At 43.0% G+C, this 18,937-nt stretch overlaps 1 protein-coding gene across 1 annotated transcript; it reads left to right on the top strand.

Moving 5' to 3' along the window:
* The first annotated feature begins 8,805 nt into the window (after window positions 1-8,805).
* Window positions 8,806-13,740, top strand: LOC120054427 (trimeric intracellular cation channel type A). The gene is made up of 6 exons (XM_039001844.1): window positions 8,806-9,216; window positions 11,249-11,405; window positions 11,654-11,838; window positions 11,977-12,064; window positions 12,491-12,608; window positions 12,929-13,740. The coding sequence occupies exons 1-6, from the start codon at window positions 9,093-9,095 to the stop codon at window positions 13,127-13,129; spliced, it is 873 nt and encodes a 290-aa protein (XP_038857772.1). The 5' UTR covers window positions 8,806-9,092; the 3' UTR covers window positions 13,130-13,740.
* The last annotated feature ends 5,197 nt before the right edge of the window (window positions 13,741-18,937 follow it).

Genomic DNA, 18,937 nt, shown 5'->3' with positions numbered 1-18,937 from the left:
AAGACCCATATTTTTTGGAGCTTTATTTGTCATTGAAGGTGTATTCATGCATTTCGCAATGAATACGTATCTCCAGATAGAGGATCTTCCGAATACTCGTGCCCGACTGCCTCTTTGGCAGCAGCCAACGCTGTGGCCTTTCTCAACATCGGTTTCTCTGCTGCTCAAAACACTGAGCTATTGAAAAACGCTCTCCTGGTGCATCGTGGGAAATGTAACACAGAAACGTCGTACGTTGTCGACTGTGAATGTATCTGATATTCTTTGTGTGAACCTCCAGTTAAATTACTGGGTTATCTTATTACAATATGGATGTGTAACCAAACACTTTATCTGAAACGTTAGATTTGTCTTAATTCAATACATTTAGCACGAACAATGAAGCCCAACACGTACATTCTAATACATTTGAAAGCTGTACTGTGTAGCCTATATATGCTTATTTATTTAATTGATGAATCAAGACTTGATACACAACTGTTTTATGATTTTGTTTAACATGTTTATACAGATGAGTGAGTGTGTCAAACAATGCACAATGTGATTGAGTGCAGGAACCAAATAAGGTTGAGAACCACTAAATCAGATGACACACTACTCAAATCCTAAATTAGGAAAGGAAAATATGAAAAGGGTATGGATGAAAACACCAAGTGCATTTTAGAGTAAAGTTTTATTATACAAAACTAGATCATAGACAAAAGTATGCAACAAAGCAATGATAAAATTACGTCTGAATGCTCTTAACATCAGAAGGCCTATGTAAGTCAAGCATGTCAAATGGTTGTGGATTTAAATATTTTCTCATTCTATTCACAGGTTTTAGAAGAAAAGGAGGACTATAGATAACAGGTCAGCAATAGGGCTGGGAATTGCCAGGGACCTCATGATACGATACTATCACGATACTTAGATGCCTATACAATATGTATTGCGATTCGATACTGTGATTTTATTGCGATAGATGTTCCAAACATATTGCTAATCGCTGCAGTGGGATGAGAGAGCCATGAAAACCAGTTTAGGTCAGTCATGGAAATAAAAGGGCTGAAAAACCAATTGGCTCCCTATTTCTAAAAGCTAGGAAGATAAAATACTGTACTTTTGGTGCAGGTACAACTAACTAGCTCAAAAATATTGCGATATTGCACATAATGGTCACAGGTCACAGGATCCGACACGAATCTCAACTGAAAAAAGTTTTTTTTTTTTTCTGCAGGGGCCCCCAATCCAAAAACGAAGTTGATCACTATCCAAACAATCTGTAAATGTAATAGACATGGGCAATTAATACACAATACATTGTAGTCAATATGGTATACCTTGTGTGGCACAGAAGCATACCAGTATGACAATAGTAGTAGATTAGACTCTACAAAATGGCAGCTACTTACAGAATCATGCAAAACATCATGAATATGTTCCATGAGGCAATGAAAATCCGGAAGTAGCGTAGACTCAGGAGGAACTCTGATGTTGTCACCTAAAACCAATATGCCATGGTGTCATTTCAGATTTATAGAGACCTTCATTGTGTGTTCATGCACCACCATGCAATACAGCGTACCAATAAGTGCTTCAGCCTGACTCAAAGGCTCAGAGGACGGGGTAAAAACGATGCAGAAACATCAGCCATAGCCTGCAGCCTATGTTCTTTAAAAATAGATGATCTATCTCAATGCATACCTCTTGAGTGTCCTTACTTTCAGTTTCATGAATAGTCACTCTGTGAAGTTTTCTGAGGTGAGGTTTTTTAATGCACCACAATGCATCACACACCTGTAGTTGGTCCACGAGGTTCATCTCCAAATTGTCCTTGTGACTCCTTTCTCTTCCTGTAATAGAGAACAGTGTTGATTGTCTTGTGTTGATGAGCTAGTACAAATAATATGTAGTCCAACATTATTGTCTGTTTAGTGTTACCAGGCACAACTAGCACAATGTCTTCAGCGCAAGACAAAAATTGTATCATACTCACAGTTTGAAGTTTAACACAGCACCAGCGTTCATGAGTAAGGTCCTAAAAAGGATGACATAGAAATAGTTGGAAATTATCACTTTTAATACAGCACATGACAGCACAGAACTCCAACTTTGGCATTAAGCAAGTCAGGTACGTGTAAACAAGGATAGCTGGTAGTTATGTCTAAACTGGGCTACTGTAGTTTGCTAACGTTAGTGAGCTGGCAAAGAAGGTGCTAGCTAGGCTTGCTCAGCCACACATAGGCTTTGCTGGTAAGTTAGCAGTGTTGGGAAAGCTACTCTGAATATATAGCTTACGAAGCTACCAATTCCTTAACACTGAAAGAATTTAAGCTACACTAAAGCTACCCGTAAGAAAAGTATAGTTTACTTAAATAAAGTTACTTAGGAGAAAAATACTTTCACAAACTACTTGGTGAAAAAATATATCTAAATCTAAAATGTCAGACTGCAAATTGCAAAACAGATCACTCTGTAGTCAGATGTTAACAGGATGTGTGATTTTTGCCTATTAAACACAAATAGTGAGAATCAGACACAAAAAGTGTTTCAAGTGAGAATTAGGCAGGTCTGATGCCGAAAAATAAAGCAAATTCTCGCCTACTTCTCCCATATTTGATTTTTGCAAAAAAAAAGATAGTGTAAAGTTCCAGTAGTTACACCACTACATGGCAAAAAAAAGTAATTACTGAAAACAGTACAGACATTTGAATTTAGTTCAACTACCACCAAGCTACTGCAGAAATGTATTAGTCAGTTGTACAACTGAATGCATTCAACTGAAATGTGTCTTCCACATTTAACCCAACCCCTCTGAATCAGAGAGGTGCGGGGGGCTGCCTTAAATCGACATCCACGTCTTCGGCGCCCGGGGAACAGTGAGTTAACTGCCTTGCTCAGGGGCAGAACGACAGATTTTTACCATGTCTGTCACGGTCGTCTTGAGGTGAATGAATGGACCAAGGCGCAGCGTGATATGAATACATCTTCTTTTATTTTATGACGAAGATGAACACGAAACGAAACACTTATACAAACTATACAAAACAAACGTGAAGCTACAAACGAAAGTGCACACACAAGCTACTTACGTTCAACATAGACAATCTCCCACAATCACCTAAAGCCTATGGCTGCCTTAAATATGGCTCCCAATCAGAGACAATTAATGACATCTGTCTCTGATTGAGAACCAAACCAGGCAACCATAGACTTTCCTAGAACTCTCTCCTGAACACAACCCCATACACTATACAACACCCCCTAAACAATACACACACCCTAAACTAGACAAAACACACAAACTTCCCATGTCACACCCTGACCTAACTAAAATAATAAAGAAAACAAAGAATACTAAGGCCAGGGCGTGACATAACCCCCCCCTCAAGGTGCGAACTCCGGACGCACCAGCATAAAGTCTAGGGGAGGGTCTGGGTGGGCGTCTGTCCACGGTGGCGGCTCTGGCGCTGGTCGTGGTCCCCACCCCACCATAGTCACTACCCGCTTTCGTATCCTCCTCCAAATGGCCACCCTCCAAATTAACCCCACTGGATTAAGGGGCAGCACCGGACTAAGTGGCAGCACCGGACTAAGGGGCAGCACCGGACTAAGGGGCAGCACCAGACTAAGGGGCAGCACCAGGATAAGGGGCAGCTCCGGACTGAGGGACGGCAGCTCCGGACTGAGGGACGACAACACCGGACTGGCTGGCTGACCCTGGCTGGCTGGCGGATCCTGGCTGGCTGGCTCTGGCGGATCCTGGCTGGATGACGGCTCTGGCGGATCCTGGCTGGATGACGGCTCTGGCGGATCCTGGCTGGATGACGGCTCTGGCGGATCCTGGCTGGATGACGGCTCTGGCGGATCCTGGCTGGATGACGGCTCTGGCGGATCCTGGCTGGATGACGGCTCTGGCGGATCCTGGCTCGCTGACGGCTCTGGCTGGTCATGGCTCGCTGACGGCTCTGGCTGGTCATGGCTCGCTGACGGCTCTGGCTGGTCATGGCTCGCTGACGGCTCTGGCTGGTCATGGCTCGCTGACGGCTCTGGCTGGTCATGGCTCGCTGACGGCTCTGGCTGGTCATGGCTCGCTGACGGCTCTGGCTGGTCATGGCTCGCTGACGGCTCTGGCTGGTCATGGCTCGCTGACGGCTCTGGCTGATCCGGTCTGGCGGAAGGCTCTGGCTGATCCGGTCTGGCGGAAGGCTCTGGCTGATCCGGTCTGGCGGAAGGCTCTGGCTGATCCGGTCTGGCGGAAGGCTCTGGCTGATCCGGTCGGGCGGAAGGCTCTGGCTGATCCGGTCTGGCGGAAGGCTCTGGCTGATCCGGTCTGGCGGAAGGCTCTGGCGGCTCCTGTCTGGCGGAAGGCTCTAGCGGCTCCTGTCTGGCGGACGGCTCTAACGGCTCCTGTCTGGCGGACGGCTCTGTAGGCTCATGGCAGACGGGCGGCTTTGAAGGCTCAATACAGACGGGCAGCTCATGCGGCACTTGGCAGACGGACAGTTCAGACGGCGTAGGGCAGACGGGCAGTTCAGGCGCCGTTGGGCAGACGTGCAGTTCAGGCGCCGTTGGGCAGACGGGCAGTTCAGGCGCCGTTGGGCAGACGGGCAGTTCAGGCACCGTTGGGCAGACGGGCAGTTCAGCCTGGCTGAGACGCACTGTAGGCCTGGTGCGTGGTGCCGGAACTGGAGGTACCGGGCTAAGGACATGCACCTTCAGGCTAGTGCGGGGAACAACAACAGGGCACACTGGACTCTCAAGGCGTACTATAGGCCTGGTGCGTGGTACCGGCACTGGTGGTACCGGGCTGAGGGCACGCACATTAGGGCGAGTACGGGGAGAAGGAACAGTGCGTACAGGGCTCTGGAGACGCACAGGAGGCTTAGTGCGTGGTGCCGGAACTGGTGGTACTGGACTGGAGACACGCACCATAGGGAGAGTGCGTGGAGGAGGAACAGGGCTCTGGAGACGCACTGGAAGCCTGGTGCGTGGTGTAGGCACTGGTGGTACTGGCCTGGAGCGGGGAGGTGGCGCCGGAAATACCGGACCGTGCAGGCGTACTGGCTCCCTTGAGCATTGAGCCTGCCCAACCTTACCTGGTTGAATGCTCCCCGTCGCCCGACCAGTGCGGGGAGGTGGAATAACCCGCACCGGGCTATGTAGGCGAACCGGGGACACCATGCGTAAGGCTGGTGCCATGTAAACCGGCCCGAGGAGACGCACTGGTGGCCAGATATGTAGGGCCGGCTTCATGACATCCGGCTCAATACTCAATCTAGCCCTGCCAGTGCGGGGAGGTGGAATAACCCGCACCGGGCTATGCACACGTACAGGAGACACCGTGCGCTCTACTGCGTAACACGGTGTCTGCCCGTACTCCCGCTCTCCACGGTTAGCCTGGGAAGTGGGCGCAGGTCTCCTACCTGCCCTCGGCCCACTACCTCTTAGCCCCCCCCCAAGAAATTTTTGGGGTTTACTCACAGGCTTCCTTGCTAGTCGCGTACCCTCATAACTTCGGTTCCTCTCTCCGGTTGCCTCTGCTCTCCTAATCGCCTCCAGCTGTTCCCATGGAAGGCGATCTCTTCCAGCTCGGATCTCCTCCCATGTGTAGCAACCCTTGCCGTCCAATACATCCTCCCATGTCCACGAGTCCTGGTTACTTTGCCGCTGTTGTTGGTTCCGCTCACGCTGCTTGATCCATGTGTGGTGGGAGATTCTGTCACGGTCGTCTTGAGGTGAATGAATGGACCAAGGCGCAGCGTGATATGAATACATCTTCTTTTATTTTACGACGAAGATGAACACGAAACGAAACACTTATACAAACTATACAAAACAACAAACAACCGTGAAGCTACAAACGAAAGTGCACACACAAGCTACTTACGTTCAACATAGACAATCTCCCACAATCACCTAAAGCCTATGGCTGCCTTAAATATGGCTCCCAATCAGAGACAATTAATGACATCTGTCTCTGATTGAGAACCAAACCAGGCAACCATAGACTTTCCTAGAACTCTCTCCTGAACACAACCCCATACACTATACAACACCCCCTAAACAATACACACACCCTAAACTAGACAAAACACACAAACTTCCCATGTCACACCCTGACCTAACTAAAATAATAAAGAAAACAAAGAATACTAAGGCCAGGGCGTGACAATGTCAGCTCGGGGATTCGATTGGTTACTGACCCAACGCTCTAACCTCTAGGCTACCTGCCGCCCCTATTAATTACTATACTGAACAAAAATACAAATGTAACATGCAACAATTTCAAAGATTTTACTGAGTTACAGTTCATATCGGAAATCAGTCAATTGAAATAAATTCATTAGGCCCTAATCTATGGATTTTACATGACTGGGAATACAGTTATGCATCTGTTGGTCACCGATACCTTAAAAAAAAGTAGGGTCGTGGATCAGAAAACTAGTCAGTATCTGGTGTGACCACCATTTGCCTCATGCAGCGTGACACATCTCCTTCACATAGAGTTGATCAGGCTGTTGATTGTGGCCTGTGGAATGTTGTCCCACTCCTCTTCAATGGCTGTGGGAAGTTGCTGGATATTGGCAGGAACTGGAACACGCTGTCGTACACGTCGATCCAGAGCATCCCAAACATGATCAATGGGTGACATGTCTGGTGAGTATGCAGACCATGGAAGGACTGGGACATTTTCAGCTTCCAGGACTTGTGTACAGGTTCTTGTGACATGGGGCAGTGCATTATCATGCTGAAACATGAGGTGATGGCGGCAGATGAGTGGCACGACAATGGGCCTCAGGATCTCGTCACGGTATCTCTGTACATTCAAATTGCCATCGATAAAATGCTATTGTGTTCGTTGTCTGTCGCTTATGCCTGCCCATACCATAAACCCACCGCCACCATGGGGCACTCTGTTCACAACTTTGACATCAGGTAAACCGCTCGCCCACACGACGCCATACACGTGGTCTGCAGTTGTGAGGCCGGTTGGACGTACAGCCAAATACTCTAAAACAACGTTGGAGGTGGCTTATGGTAGAGAAATTAACATTAAATTCTCTGGCAACAGTTCTGGTGGACATTCCTGCAGTCAGCATGCCAATTGCACGCTCTCTCAAAATTTGAGACATCTGTGGCATTGTGTTGTGTAACAAAACTGCAAATTTTAGAGTGGCCTTTTATTGTCCCCAGCACAAAGTGCACCTGTGTAATGATCATGCAGTTTAATCAGATTCTTGATATGCCACACCTGTCAGGTTCATGGATTATTTTGGCAAAAGAGAAATGCTCACCAACAGATGTAAAAAATAATTGTGCACAACATTTGAGAGAAACAATCTTTTTGTGTTTATGGGCAGTTTCTGGGATTTTATTTCAGCTCATGAAACATGGGACCAACACTTTATAGATGTTGCGTTTTATACTTGTGTTCAGTATAGTTGAACTACATTAGTTCACTACTCCCCGACACTGTAATATAAATTAGCTAGCTTGCTAACAACAACAATCAAACTACACACTGGCTGGTTGAAACAAAAGGCCACTATTATCACATTCCTCGTTGTTAAAATAGAATTCATCTCTTTATTACGTAGTTGTTTTCTTTGGTTTCATAATAAAAAGTCCAGCATTACCCGAATATCAAGAAATCCCCGATCATTTTGTCCACATCACAGGCGCTATACTTCCGCGAAAATCGTAAAAAATTGTCGAATGGCTGAAGTGTAATCTTGGTGCGTATTCAATACGCCGATTCGGTTGCAAAACGTTTCTTAAACGGAAGAAAATGGGGAGGGACCCAGCTGAATTGGTCCAATAGAAACTCCAGTTTTAGTTGTAAGTTGTTCCGTTTTGCAACTGGTTGGACTAATGATTACACCCATGGAATATGTTCAGTAGAGAGAACGTTTTGAAAGGGGTAGGCAGCCACATGGAAATATAATCAACCCACGTAGGGGTTAATACATGGAAACAATCAGCTTTGGACATAGGCCCATAGACTCCTATTTTATATTCAGCACTATTTTGACAGGATTTTTACTCCTAGTTTAATAATCAATTATGAAATTCTGTTTTTCTAGCCACCAGGGAAGCCCGTGCGCCAATGTGTAGGTCTACACTAGCTATCGCACCGTTTCTCACAATAAACACATTCCGCAGCATATTCACGGAAAAGACATTGGGACCACATAATCTGCAGAGCTATATGTTCTTTCTACAACTACATCTCATAGGTTTGGCTTGGTCAAATGTACTACAACGTGAACACACGATTCCAGCCACCCTATAGGCTTATGGAGGCATATGATGAATAAAATTAGGCTTCAGACCCTTAATTTATCATCATTAGGCCAGTTTGTTAAACAAATACAATCCTAAATGAGCGAGGTTACATGAATAGAATACATAATAAACCTATTCTACCCGATTTACTGCAAATGTCTTTAATGTTGGCTACCAGAAGCAGGTGCCAGGTGGAATTGACTATCTCAATACAAATATTATTATTAATCTGTAATAGTTTTTATTAGCCTATCAATATACGATTCTGCACTGATTTTTCACATCAGGTTCCAATGCCAATACAATTAGGCTAGGTAACCCACGATTTAGGCCTATAGAAAAACGTATTATCGTAAAATAAACCGTAAACCTGTATAGTGACATGCGCATCGTGTCATCTCTTTCTTTCTTTCTCTCTTTCTTTCTCTCTCTCTGCCTCTGTGTTATTTGCAGAGCACTATGGCAAATCGTCAATATCTTTCTTAGGCCAGCTATCGTTCAAAGATTAGATTAAATAATGTATATAGCTGCATATCTGATCAAAATTGGCGACCCAAAAATAAAAGCCTATCTGTCATTTTTCAACAGTAGCGACGAATTACATGGGGAGCTGACAAATAAAACATTCTGGAATAGAAAAAACGCTCGGCCGAGAACAAATTATAAGGCTGTGCAGATGAGGTATATTAATAGGAAGGCTTGAGTGTCACAGTCTTTTTACTCGTGAAGACGTGGAGCTTCGTGGCGAGTCGCCGGACAACTGACATTCTAGTTACGCAGTGGTCATAAAATACATGCGGTAGTGTTATAAATCTTAAATCATGGACGTGTTGGAAGTCCTCAATTTGGGCGATATTGCCCAAACTTTCTCAAAAATGGGAATGTTTCCAGTTTTTGATCTTGCTTATTACATCGTGTCCATACTCTACCTCAAGTATGAACCAGGTTAGTGGTATTTTTATTCCTATACATTCATGTTCAAAAATGAAATCAATAGTTGTAATGGATTTATAACTGTGAGGTTGAGTAGCCTATAATTAGGTAGGCTATTGGAAATAATACAGGTCAACGTTGAATAGGGTATAACCTAGGCTATATGGGTTGTCAACCCCCCAAAATTATAACACTAATAGATACATGTACCAATACAAACATTAATTTGTTAATTTATACATAGGCCTACTATGGAAATCATAATAAACTTTTGATAACTTGAAAGGAATTTGAATTTGTCCTATGAATAACATTTGCAGCAGCAGCTTGGCCTACTTTGAGAGAAGAATTAAGAAACCCTTACAGGAGTTGGATTAATCCAGTTTTCTTTAATACCTCACATTTCCCAACATTTAACCCTTTAAACAGAAAGGGTCTCCTGTATGAAATCTGAAGAGACCCGTTGCATACCAAAGCTTTGGCCCCCATGCAATAAATAGAATGTCCTTAAATAGATGTCAGTGGGCTGGCTACACACTGCAGAAAGTCTCCTCTGCTTCGGAGTAGGATTGTTCACAGCCCATTTGTAATGGTGTTTGTAAGACCTCATTGACATTGTATTAATCAAAGGTGAAGTTTACAATACTCCAGAATATTTTCAGCCAAGCCTCTTAGAGACCAAAAATATGTCCAAAAGCACTTATGTTGGCCTAGAAATGAACATGTCTAATACAATCCCAGCACTGTTCTGCCCTTCTGGATATCATTTATTCACACAAATAAAGGTACACTGAATGAAGAAATTGCATTTGTTCATTGTGGAATAAGTTTTAAATTACTTCAATATTTTATTATTTACTCATTGACACATTTTCGAGTTACAAGTAAATGATAGTGGTCTATAAAACCTGGTATAAAAATACTCTCATTCCCTACCTTGCCTTTTTGGCCAAATGTTAGTAAAATCTTAGTAAAGACAGGTGGAAAGTTTTCTCTCTCTCCAGTAATGGTTCAATGAAGCCTCATGAGCTCCTAGACCTATGTAAACCAATCTCTGAGTCACATGTTATCAGTGGTTCCCTGGTTCCTCATGAATGAGTTTGGAGGCTGGGGTGTTAAGGGTCAAGGTGTATGTCAGGCCTGCCAGTTGCGTTGTGAGGCAGGAAAGCAATAGAGCAGCGTGTATTTTTAGGGTGCATTTCTTTGGATCAGTTTTCTGTCAAACAGCAGGCAAATCGCTCCTACACCCAGAATCACACCTGTTATTTTAGATCTTGACAGTTCTGGTGCCCAATAGGGGGACACACATTACTCCACAATGTTATAACGATCCATAGATGTTTAAAACACCTCATTATAGTAGATGTGGCTTTTTAAAATGACTTTGGTTGTAGTGAAAGACTTGATTTCTCTTTCCTCGTCCCAGTAACACAAATGAGTAGAGTTAATTAATAATTGAGTAATGGATGAGTAAAACGATTCAGATACTTTCTCGTGTGGTGTGTACTGTAACGTTGCCCTTGAGTAACTCACTCAATGGTGGGAGTGACATGAGTGGATCATTACTATAATAGTATACTGCTGGTATACATTTGATGTGGGGATGAGAGCTAAGGAAGAACCAACCAAAACATAATAGTACACACACACACACACACACACACACACATACACGGTAACACTTTATAATAACTTTAATGAATAAGCATTATTAAACAATTGATAAACTATTAATAAATGTGTAGTTCATGATTTACTAACCTCCAAGTTTGTGTGTGTCTGTAAGTTGTTGTTCGTATGTGTATGTTTGTATCTGGTGTGGGGATTTTATTTGTGGGAAAAAATGAACATTTTTATATTATTAAAATAAAAAAATAATTTACTGACGTCCAGAAACATTTATAAGCATTACAAATCATGAGAATTTATTAAATTTCAAATTATTTATGAAGCATTTTTAATGGGTTATTTATGAATGTTACTATAACGTGTAACCAATCTGACTTCATGTGGAGAATATATTTAAATCCTGATTCTTCTGCAGGGTCAGTAGAGGTGGCTCGCAAGAGCCCTGTGGCCTCTTGGCTCTGTGCTATGCTCTACTGCTTTGGGAGCTACATCTTAGCAGACGTTTTGCTCGGCGGTTGCCCCCTGGACTATTTTCAATACAACAGCCACATCCTCCTAGCCTCCGCTATTTGGTAAGATCCTTTAAATTGTTAATGTGCTTATCTACATACATTATTGGTTTATTTTTTTTTGAAAGTGCAAAACCTGTGTCTGTATATGCCTAGGATTGTTGAAATAGGCCAACTTGAATTTGGTGTAACATTGACAGTAATTATTTCAAAATTATTTAGAAATGTTGTTGTCAAGTAAAAAAAACTGCCACAACATTATTAAAATGTACTCTTTTGTTTCTCTCTCGTTCACTAAAATGTAACAACAGGTACCTCGTCTTTTTCTGCCCTCTTAACCTGTTCTACAAATGTGTGGCTTTCCTGCCTGTAAAGCTGGTGCTGGTAGCCTTAAAGGAGGTTGTCCGCACTCGTAAAATCGCCGCTGGCGTGCACCATGCCCATCATGCCTACCATAACGGCTTCCTCATCATGGTCATCATCGGCTACGTCAAAGGTTGGGGTCTCCCTGCACTTTCCCCCCATAGCTACTGTTGCAATCTGTAGGACTTTCCTTGTGTGTGTCCATTTTGTAAAGAAGCGAGATACAGACCGTTGTCCTAATTATTTCTACTTTCTATTTATATCCTCCCAGGGTCAGGAGTGGCTCTCATTTCCAATTTTGAGCAACTGCTGCGTGGTGTGTGGAGGCCCGAGACCAATGAAATCCTCAACATGTCATTGTGAGTTGATTTTCCTCACGACTCTGTGGTTGATGTCAGCCATCGACATTTGTTGCTGCCTCCCCAAGCAGGAGAAGATTTTCAAAAAATGTCTGGTAGTTAGAAACCTAAGCTGTTTCAGGACGACCTAGGGGGGGGGGGTTCCCAGCTCTAGTTTTTGACAGCAAGACAACGTTTTCCTATTACAGCAAATGATCTGATATTGATATTTACACCCACAACTTCTGAAGGTATCAGGTAGTTACACAACTGTATTTGAAGGCAATCAAATGCATTTACTGATTCTCTAGGTATCTATAAGCGATCATACATGTATAAATTGGGCTGAACTATGTTTTAAAGCTGACAAATGTATAACAATGGATATTTTCTGTTAAGAGAAATGTTGTGACTTTGTCTGATTTTCATAATATTTTCCCTCTCCAGCCCTACTAAAGCCAGTCTGTATGGAGCCATTCTGTTTACACTTCAGGAGGCACACTTGCTTCCCGTGTCCAAGAGCACCCTCATCTGTCTTTTCACTGTGTTCATGGCTACTACAAAGGTAGGTCCTGGAGTCCATACTAGAGAGTGTGCATCATACGTTTATGCAGGGTTTGGGGCAAATATGCTTTAACTCAAGAAATTGTGCAAATTAATTAACACAAATCCTTATGGAAAATAATTGTCAATATCCAGTTCATATTCTGAACAGATTTTTAAATGGAATTGATCTCGACCTTACTGCTGTCCTATTGTTTGCTATTAGTATCAGCAATTAAACAAACTTGATAGTGATCCTACTCTATAGCAATTTAGTTGTCTCAACTAGAAATGGCAAAACTAAGTAAATATTTTCTCACTTATGATTTCTATTTCACTCAGGTGATTTTGACCGCCCGCCACTCTCACGGGTCTCCCTTCGTCCTCATCGAGTCTTGGGTGTGCCACTTGCTCTTTGGCTCCCCTCTTGGAGGTGGTGAGGAGGAGCACCATGCTGCCCCTGTCGCCCCTGTCTCACCAGTCAAAACCAAGGAGGAGTTTGGCGAAGGCACCCGCAAGAGGAAGTCCAAGAAAGCAGAGTAGCACGCAAACTACTACACCAGTGAACGGGAAAAAGGTCCCCCCATCCACAAAACACATCTGATCTCCCCTCATGGTCCAGCCTTCTGTTTAGACATGATGGAGTCTCCCATTCCTTGCTGGGGAAAGGTGCAGTTTGATGTTTACCAAATTAGGTCCTTTCTATTGAAGGAAATGGTGCTTTCTATGTCATATCACACTGTATAGGGATTCTGTAAATAGCTCACCAAAGTCTCAGACTTAAATCATCGTCCCAGCCAGTACATATCTACTTATTTATTTATGTATTTATTTTTCTTCTGTGAACATCTCTGTTACTGTGTGCAACAGCATGTGGTGAACAGTGTACTGCAAGTTACTTGATTGTTTTAGGATGGCCTTTGTTTCAAGTGCTTCTGCTGTTAGCTATAAATGTTTTTGGTTTAAACCCAGTCAGACCTATTTCAGTAATGTAAAGAAATTGGATCAAAAGCACAATCTGACCCTAGATCAGACGATCAGACAACAGAATCAATCAGACAATAATATAATGTGAATAATCTATGGCTGCTTTTTACAAAGAAAACTAGTGAAAGTAATGTCCTTTATAAATAAAGGCAGGTCAAAATTCTTACGTGATGAGAGTTTTTGATTCAGTGGTTTACTATGATATTGGGATATGTTGTTAATGGTTACCATAAACAAAATAATGTATGAGGCTGCTGGGCATTCATACAGAAATGTGCAATATAAAATTACAATTCATTTTGTTTACAAAAGAGAGGGTCACAATACCAGACAGAGCTAAATAGTATGAGGGCAAACTGCCACTGTACCCATATACAACACATGAAATGACTCCCTGAGAAAATAAAGGGTAATAACAGAAATACATTTTTTAACAAGTAACCTTTTAAAAGACACAACAGATGCAGGTATTTAAGGAGAAAGTTAAATGTCTTGATATACTTTTCCCTAAAGAAGTTGAACTTACTCAAAAGTGCAGTGTCATTACAAAAGCATCTTCAGGGGTTGTCCTACTGAACTCAAAATGGTGTTGTAACCTGAAGCTACCTCTGTGTCTGTTTGCCCTAGTCCCACTTCCTGTCCTTTGTAGTACGGCTAATGAACCATCATTGATTAACTTTACAGAAGGTCACAACCCCTGACCTCTGACCTTACAGTCCTCTCAGACAGTGGAGGCTGCTGAGTGGAGGAAAGCTCATAATAATGGCTGGAATGGAGTCAATGGAATCGTATCAAACATGTGGTTTCCATTTGGTTTATACCGTTCAATTGACTCCATTCCAGCCATTACTATGAGCCATCCTCCTATCAGCAGCCTCCACTATCTCAGCAGTAGAAGAGATCACTGACCAAGCACAAGCGTTCCCTTTATTTTCCCTCCTCATAGAAATGTTAGCTTGTTTTGTATGTAGCTCAATCACATCTCAAATACAGAAAACAATGCTGTTTTTCAACTGAAACCAAAAGTCATTACTAAGAGAGCTATACTGAGTATACAAAACATTATGAACACCTGCTTTTTCCATGACATTGACTGACCAGGTGAATCCAAGTGAAATGATCACATATTGATGTTACTTGTTAAATCCACTTCAATCAGTGTAGATGAAGGGGGGGACACAGGTTAAAGAGAGATCTTTAAGCCATGAGACAATTGAGACATGGATTGTGTGCCATTCAGAGGGTGAATGGGCAAGACAAAAGATTAAAGTGCCTTTGAACAGGGTATGGTAGTAGGTAACTACTAGTAGTAGTTTCCCGTGTGTATCAAGAATGGTCCACCACCGCAGTGGTCTAGGGCACTGCATCGCAGTGCTAACTGCGCCACCAGAGTCTCTGGGTTCGCGCCCAGGCTCTGTCGCAGCCGGCCGCGACCGGGAGGTCCGTGGGGCGACGCACAATTGGCATAGCGTCGTCCGGGTTAGGGAGGGTTTGGCCGGTAGGGATATCCTTGTCTCATCGCGCTCCAGCGACTCCTGTGGCGGGCCGGGCGCAGTGCGCGCTAACCAAGGGGGCCAGGTACACGGTGTTTCCTCCTACACATTGGTGCGGCTGGCTTCCGGGTTGGAGGCGCGCTGTGTTAAGAAGCAGTGCGGCTTGGTTGGGTTGTGCTTCGGAGGACGCATGGCTTTCGACCTTCGTCTCTCCCGAGCCCGTACGGGAGTTGTAGCGATGAGACAAGATAGTAATTACTAGCGATTGGATACCACGAAAATTGGGGAGAAAATGGGATAAAATTTTAAAAAATAAAAAATAAAATAAAGAATGGTCCACCACCCGAAGGACATCCAGCCAACTTGACACAACTGTGGGAAGCATTGGAGTCAACATGGGCCAGCATCCCTGTGGAATGCTTTTGACACCTTGTAGAGTCCATGCCCTGATGAATTTAGGCTGTTCTGAGGGAAACTCAATATTAGGAAGGTGTTCCTGATGTTTGGTATAATCAGTGTATTGAGGACATCTTGAAATATTCAGTGTACTCTCAGTTTATTCAACCTAGCTAAGACTTTAAACACACAGCAATGTTTTTCCAGAGTTGGATTTCAACCATCAAAGGTGACTTGTGAGGGAATGAGTCATGCGTCACCTTGTTTCCTGCCAACCTTTGAGTCCATGTCCAAAAAAAACAAGGAAACGTCAACATCTTGGGAAAGAGATTCCTACAAGCCTCACCAACACCAAGCCTTCCCTTTTCATTTACCCTCTGACAGATAGCTGTTTGTAGAGAGAGTTGACAGTCAAATGTAGTGTCATTTTGTTTCCTTTCTGACATCACCATGAAGCGTTCAATCCAGTAGCGAAGACAGAATTCAGGGATTCTTGATTTACTTTTCCAGCGAGGGACCAGGAGGAGGCTTCTCTGATGCTGAGGGTTAGGGAGAGAGCTAGGATGAATGTACTGGAAGTCATGAAATCCAGTCAAGGTGCATGCACCACAAAACCTCAGGGGTGCCTGCACTGCAATGTAACCAACATCTGTTAGTTCCACTACTGGCAAACAAGACAACACACAATACAACACACAAATCCACCAACGCAAATGAGTTCAGCTTTCCATGCAGACACTGGTAAATTAGGGTTCAAGCAAAATATGGAATGGATATGAGTCCCTTTTTCCTTTTACAAAAGGTGTGATGTACACAGTTGTCATAACTCTCCTGTGAAGATCTGAAGGATTCCGGTTACAGTGGGTCCGCTCTTCAACGTGCTCTCTCTCGTAGAGGAGGAGAGCGGGAAGTCGGCTGTTTTATGGCGGTCATAAAATACTCTGCCCCTATGCTCTGTCGTGTTCGAGATTGGAATGTAAACTGTGGAACACAGAGAGACCCTTGGACATCAAAAGTTTGAATAATTAAACAATATTTATATTTTTGAGAATGTGGGAGTAGTCCGTGGACACTTAAGGAACAGTTATGATGAAGTTGTTTCATTTGGTGACCTCATGAAAGACATGAGACCCACATTACTGTATCTCTGTTTGTGTACACTTTACAATGATCAGATTTACATCTAGATGTTGGATAAAATGAATGAGTAAATATGAAACTATTTGTGAAAAGATGTAATGTGAAGTTCGCCTTCTAAATGAGAGTGTGGATTTTCATAAAAAGTTTAACTTGTCAGTGGCCACACCTCCATGAGCCAGACAGTACATCAGGCGTCATGGAACCACCCTTTTCTACTCCAGAGTATAAAACCACCCGTGCGGAAATGTACATTTCATGCCAAAGAGACCCACGGTAATCCAGATATCTCGAATGGTTAAGAAGTCTAGAAAACATGTAGCTGACGCTACATGTGAAATGGTTAAGAACTACAACTCTATAGGCCATCAGACTAGAAAACATGCAGCTGACGCTACATGTGAAATGGTTAAGAACTACAACTCTATAGGCCATCAGACTAGAAAACATGCAGCTGACTCTACATGTGAAATGGTTAAGAACTACAACTCTATAGGCCACGGAGACCATACAGCGTGTAGCGTTGGCTTCACGGCTGGAAATGGTTAAACTCTGAGACTATCGATTACTACAGAATGAGAGCAAATCCTAGACGTAGCATTACTAGTCTGCAGCTGGAAATTACGTAAGGCTAGTACGAGAATACTGACAACCGCGGAAGCATCTATTCTATGGAACGACCATCTGTACGCCTGATGTATCCATAACAACAGACACTATCCAGAGCCACTGAGAAAGTGACAACTACGAAAGACGTTGTGACTTCTCGGGAAGTTAACCAGAGACTCTCTGATGAACTGACCGCCAGCAGACGGACTGGCGATTCCAACAGAGAAGACAACAAAGACATACGGGCGCAAATATATACATGCTAATTCTTTTCGAGTGAGCGGCCGTTCATGTCCAAAGGATTAGCATTACACTGAATATAATTATCAACTGTGTGTAGTGAATCCATTTTGTCTTTCCCGCTTTTTATCTGGCCCCACCCCTTTCCATTGTCTACCAAGCCGTCATACCGATTTAGCCCACTAGGGACTTATCAATGCACTGTGTTAGTAACCAATAACTATATTGTTTGTTTATGTATTTCTGTGATTTGTTTAGTTAGTTAGTAAATAAATTATTCAGCCAATTTGTATATCGCTGATTCATTTTGGAGGCTAGGGTTCGTGCAGATATCCAAGGGTTTGTGACGTTCAGTAATGAGAACTGATAAGGTAATAATACATTAATACAAGACTGTGCTCAATAAGATATGAAAATATCTGAAGAGTCGATTCAGGAAATAGAGACTCTATAAACATTTTCCCGTGGTGCCCCGACTTCCTAGTTAATTCAACTTTACATGATTAGTTTAGTCACGTGATAATAATTACACATAGAGAATTGATTTGATAAAATAACATTTAATGATAGTCACAGACACGACACAGTACACGAGAGGTGTACCCAATTGACAACCTGATCAAGAACATACTCATGAATCAAATTAATTTTCTAACATTATAGATTATTGAAAACTTGAGGCATGGTTAGTTTCAGTTCGTGCTGCATATTGGTTCCCCTTATATCGTTTTCCTATTTATTTGCTAAACTGATTAGGCCTACCAGCAGGCAAAACGGGTTGTAATGACATCAATATGATGGTCAGGTTGTAGACTGACCATGTGAATCCAGGTGAAAGCTATGATCCCTTATTGATGTCACTTCAATCAGTGTGTCACGTTCTGACCTTAGTTCCTTTTTTATGTCTCTATTTTGGTTTGGTCAGGGCGTGAGTTGGGGTGGGCATTCTATGTTTTGTTCTATGTTTTGTATTTCTGTGTTTGGCCTGGAATGGTTCCCAATCAGAGGCAGCTGTCAATCGTTGTCTCTGATTGAGAACCATACTTAGGTAGCTTGTTCCCACCTGTGTTTGTGGGTAGTTGTTTCCTGTTTGTGTTTTGTCACCTGATAGGACTGTTTCGTTTTTTCGTTGTTTCTCCTTTGTTATTTTGTATTCAGTGTTCAGTTTAATAAATTTAACATGGACACGTACCACGCTGCATTTTGGTCCGATCCTTCATATTCCTCGTCAGAAGAAGATGAAAATCGTTACACAGTGTAGATGAAGGGGAGGAGACAGGATCTTTAAGCCTTGAGACAACTGAGTCATGGATTGTGTACATGTACTGTATGTGTACCATTCAGAGGGTTAATGGGCAAGACAAGTGCCTTTGAACGATGTATGGTAGTAAGTGCCAGATGCACCGGTTTGTGTCAAGAACTGCAATACTGCTGGGTTTTTAACACTAAAAAGTTTTCAGGGTGTATCAAGAATGGTCCACAACCCAAA

This window comes from Salvelinus namaycush, chromosome 10 (assembly GCF_016432855.1).
Source record: "Salvelinus namaycush isolate Seneca chromosome 10, SaNama_1.0, whole genome shotgun sequence".
NCBI classification, from domain to species: domain Eukaryota; kingdom Metazoa; phylum Chordata; class Actinopteri; order Salmoniformes; family Salmonidae; genus Salvelinus; species Salvelinus namaycush.
Note: the sequence above shows the minus strand (reverse complement) of the source record. Positions and strands in the feature narration are given on the sequence as shown.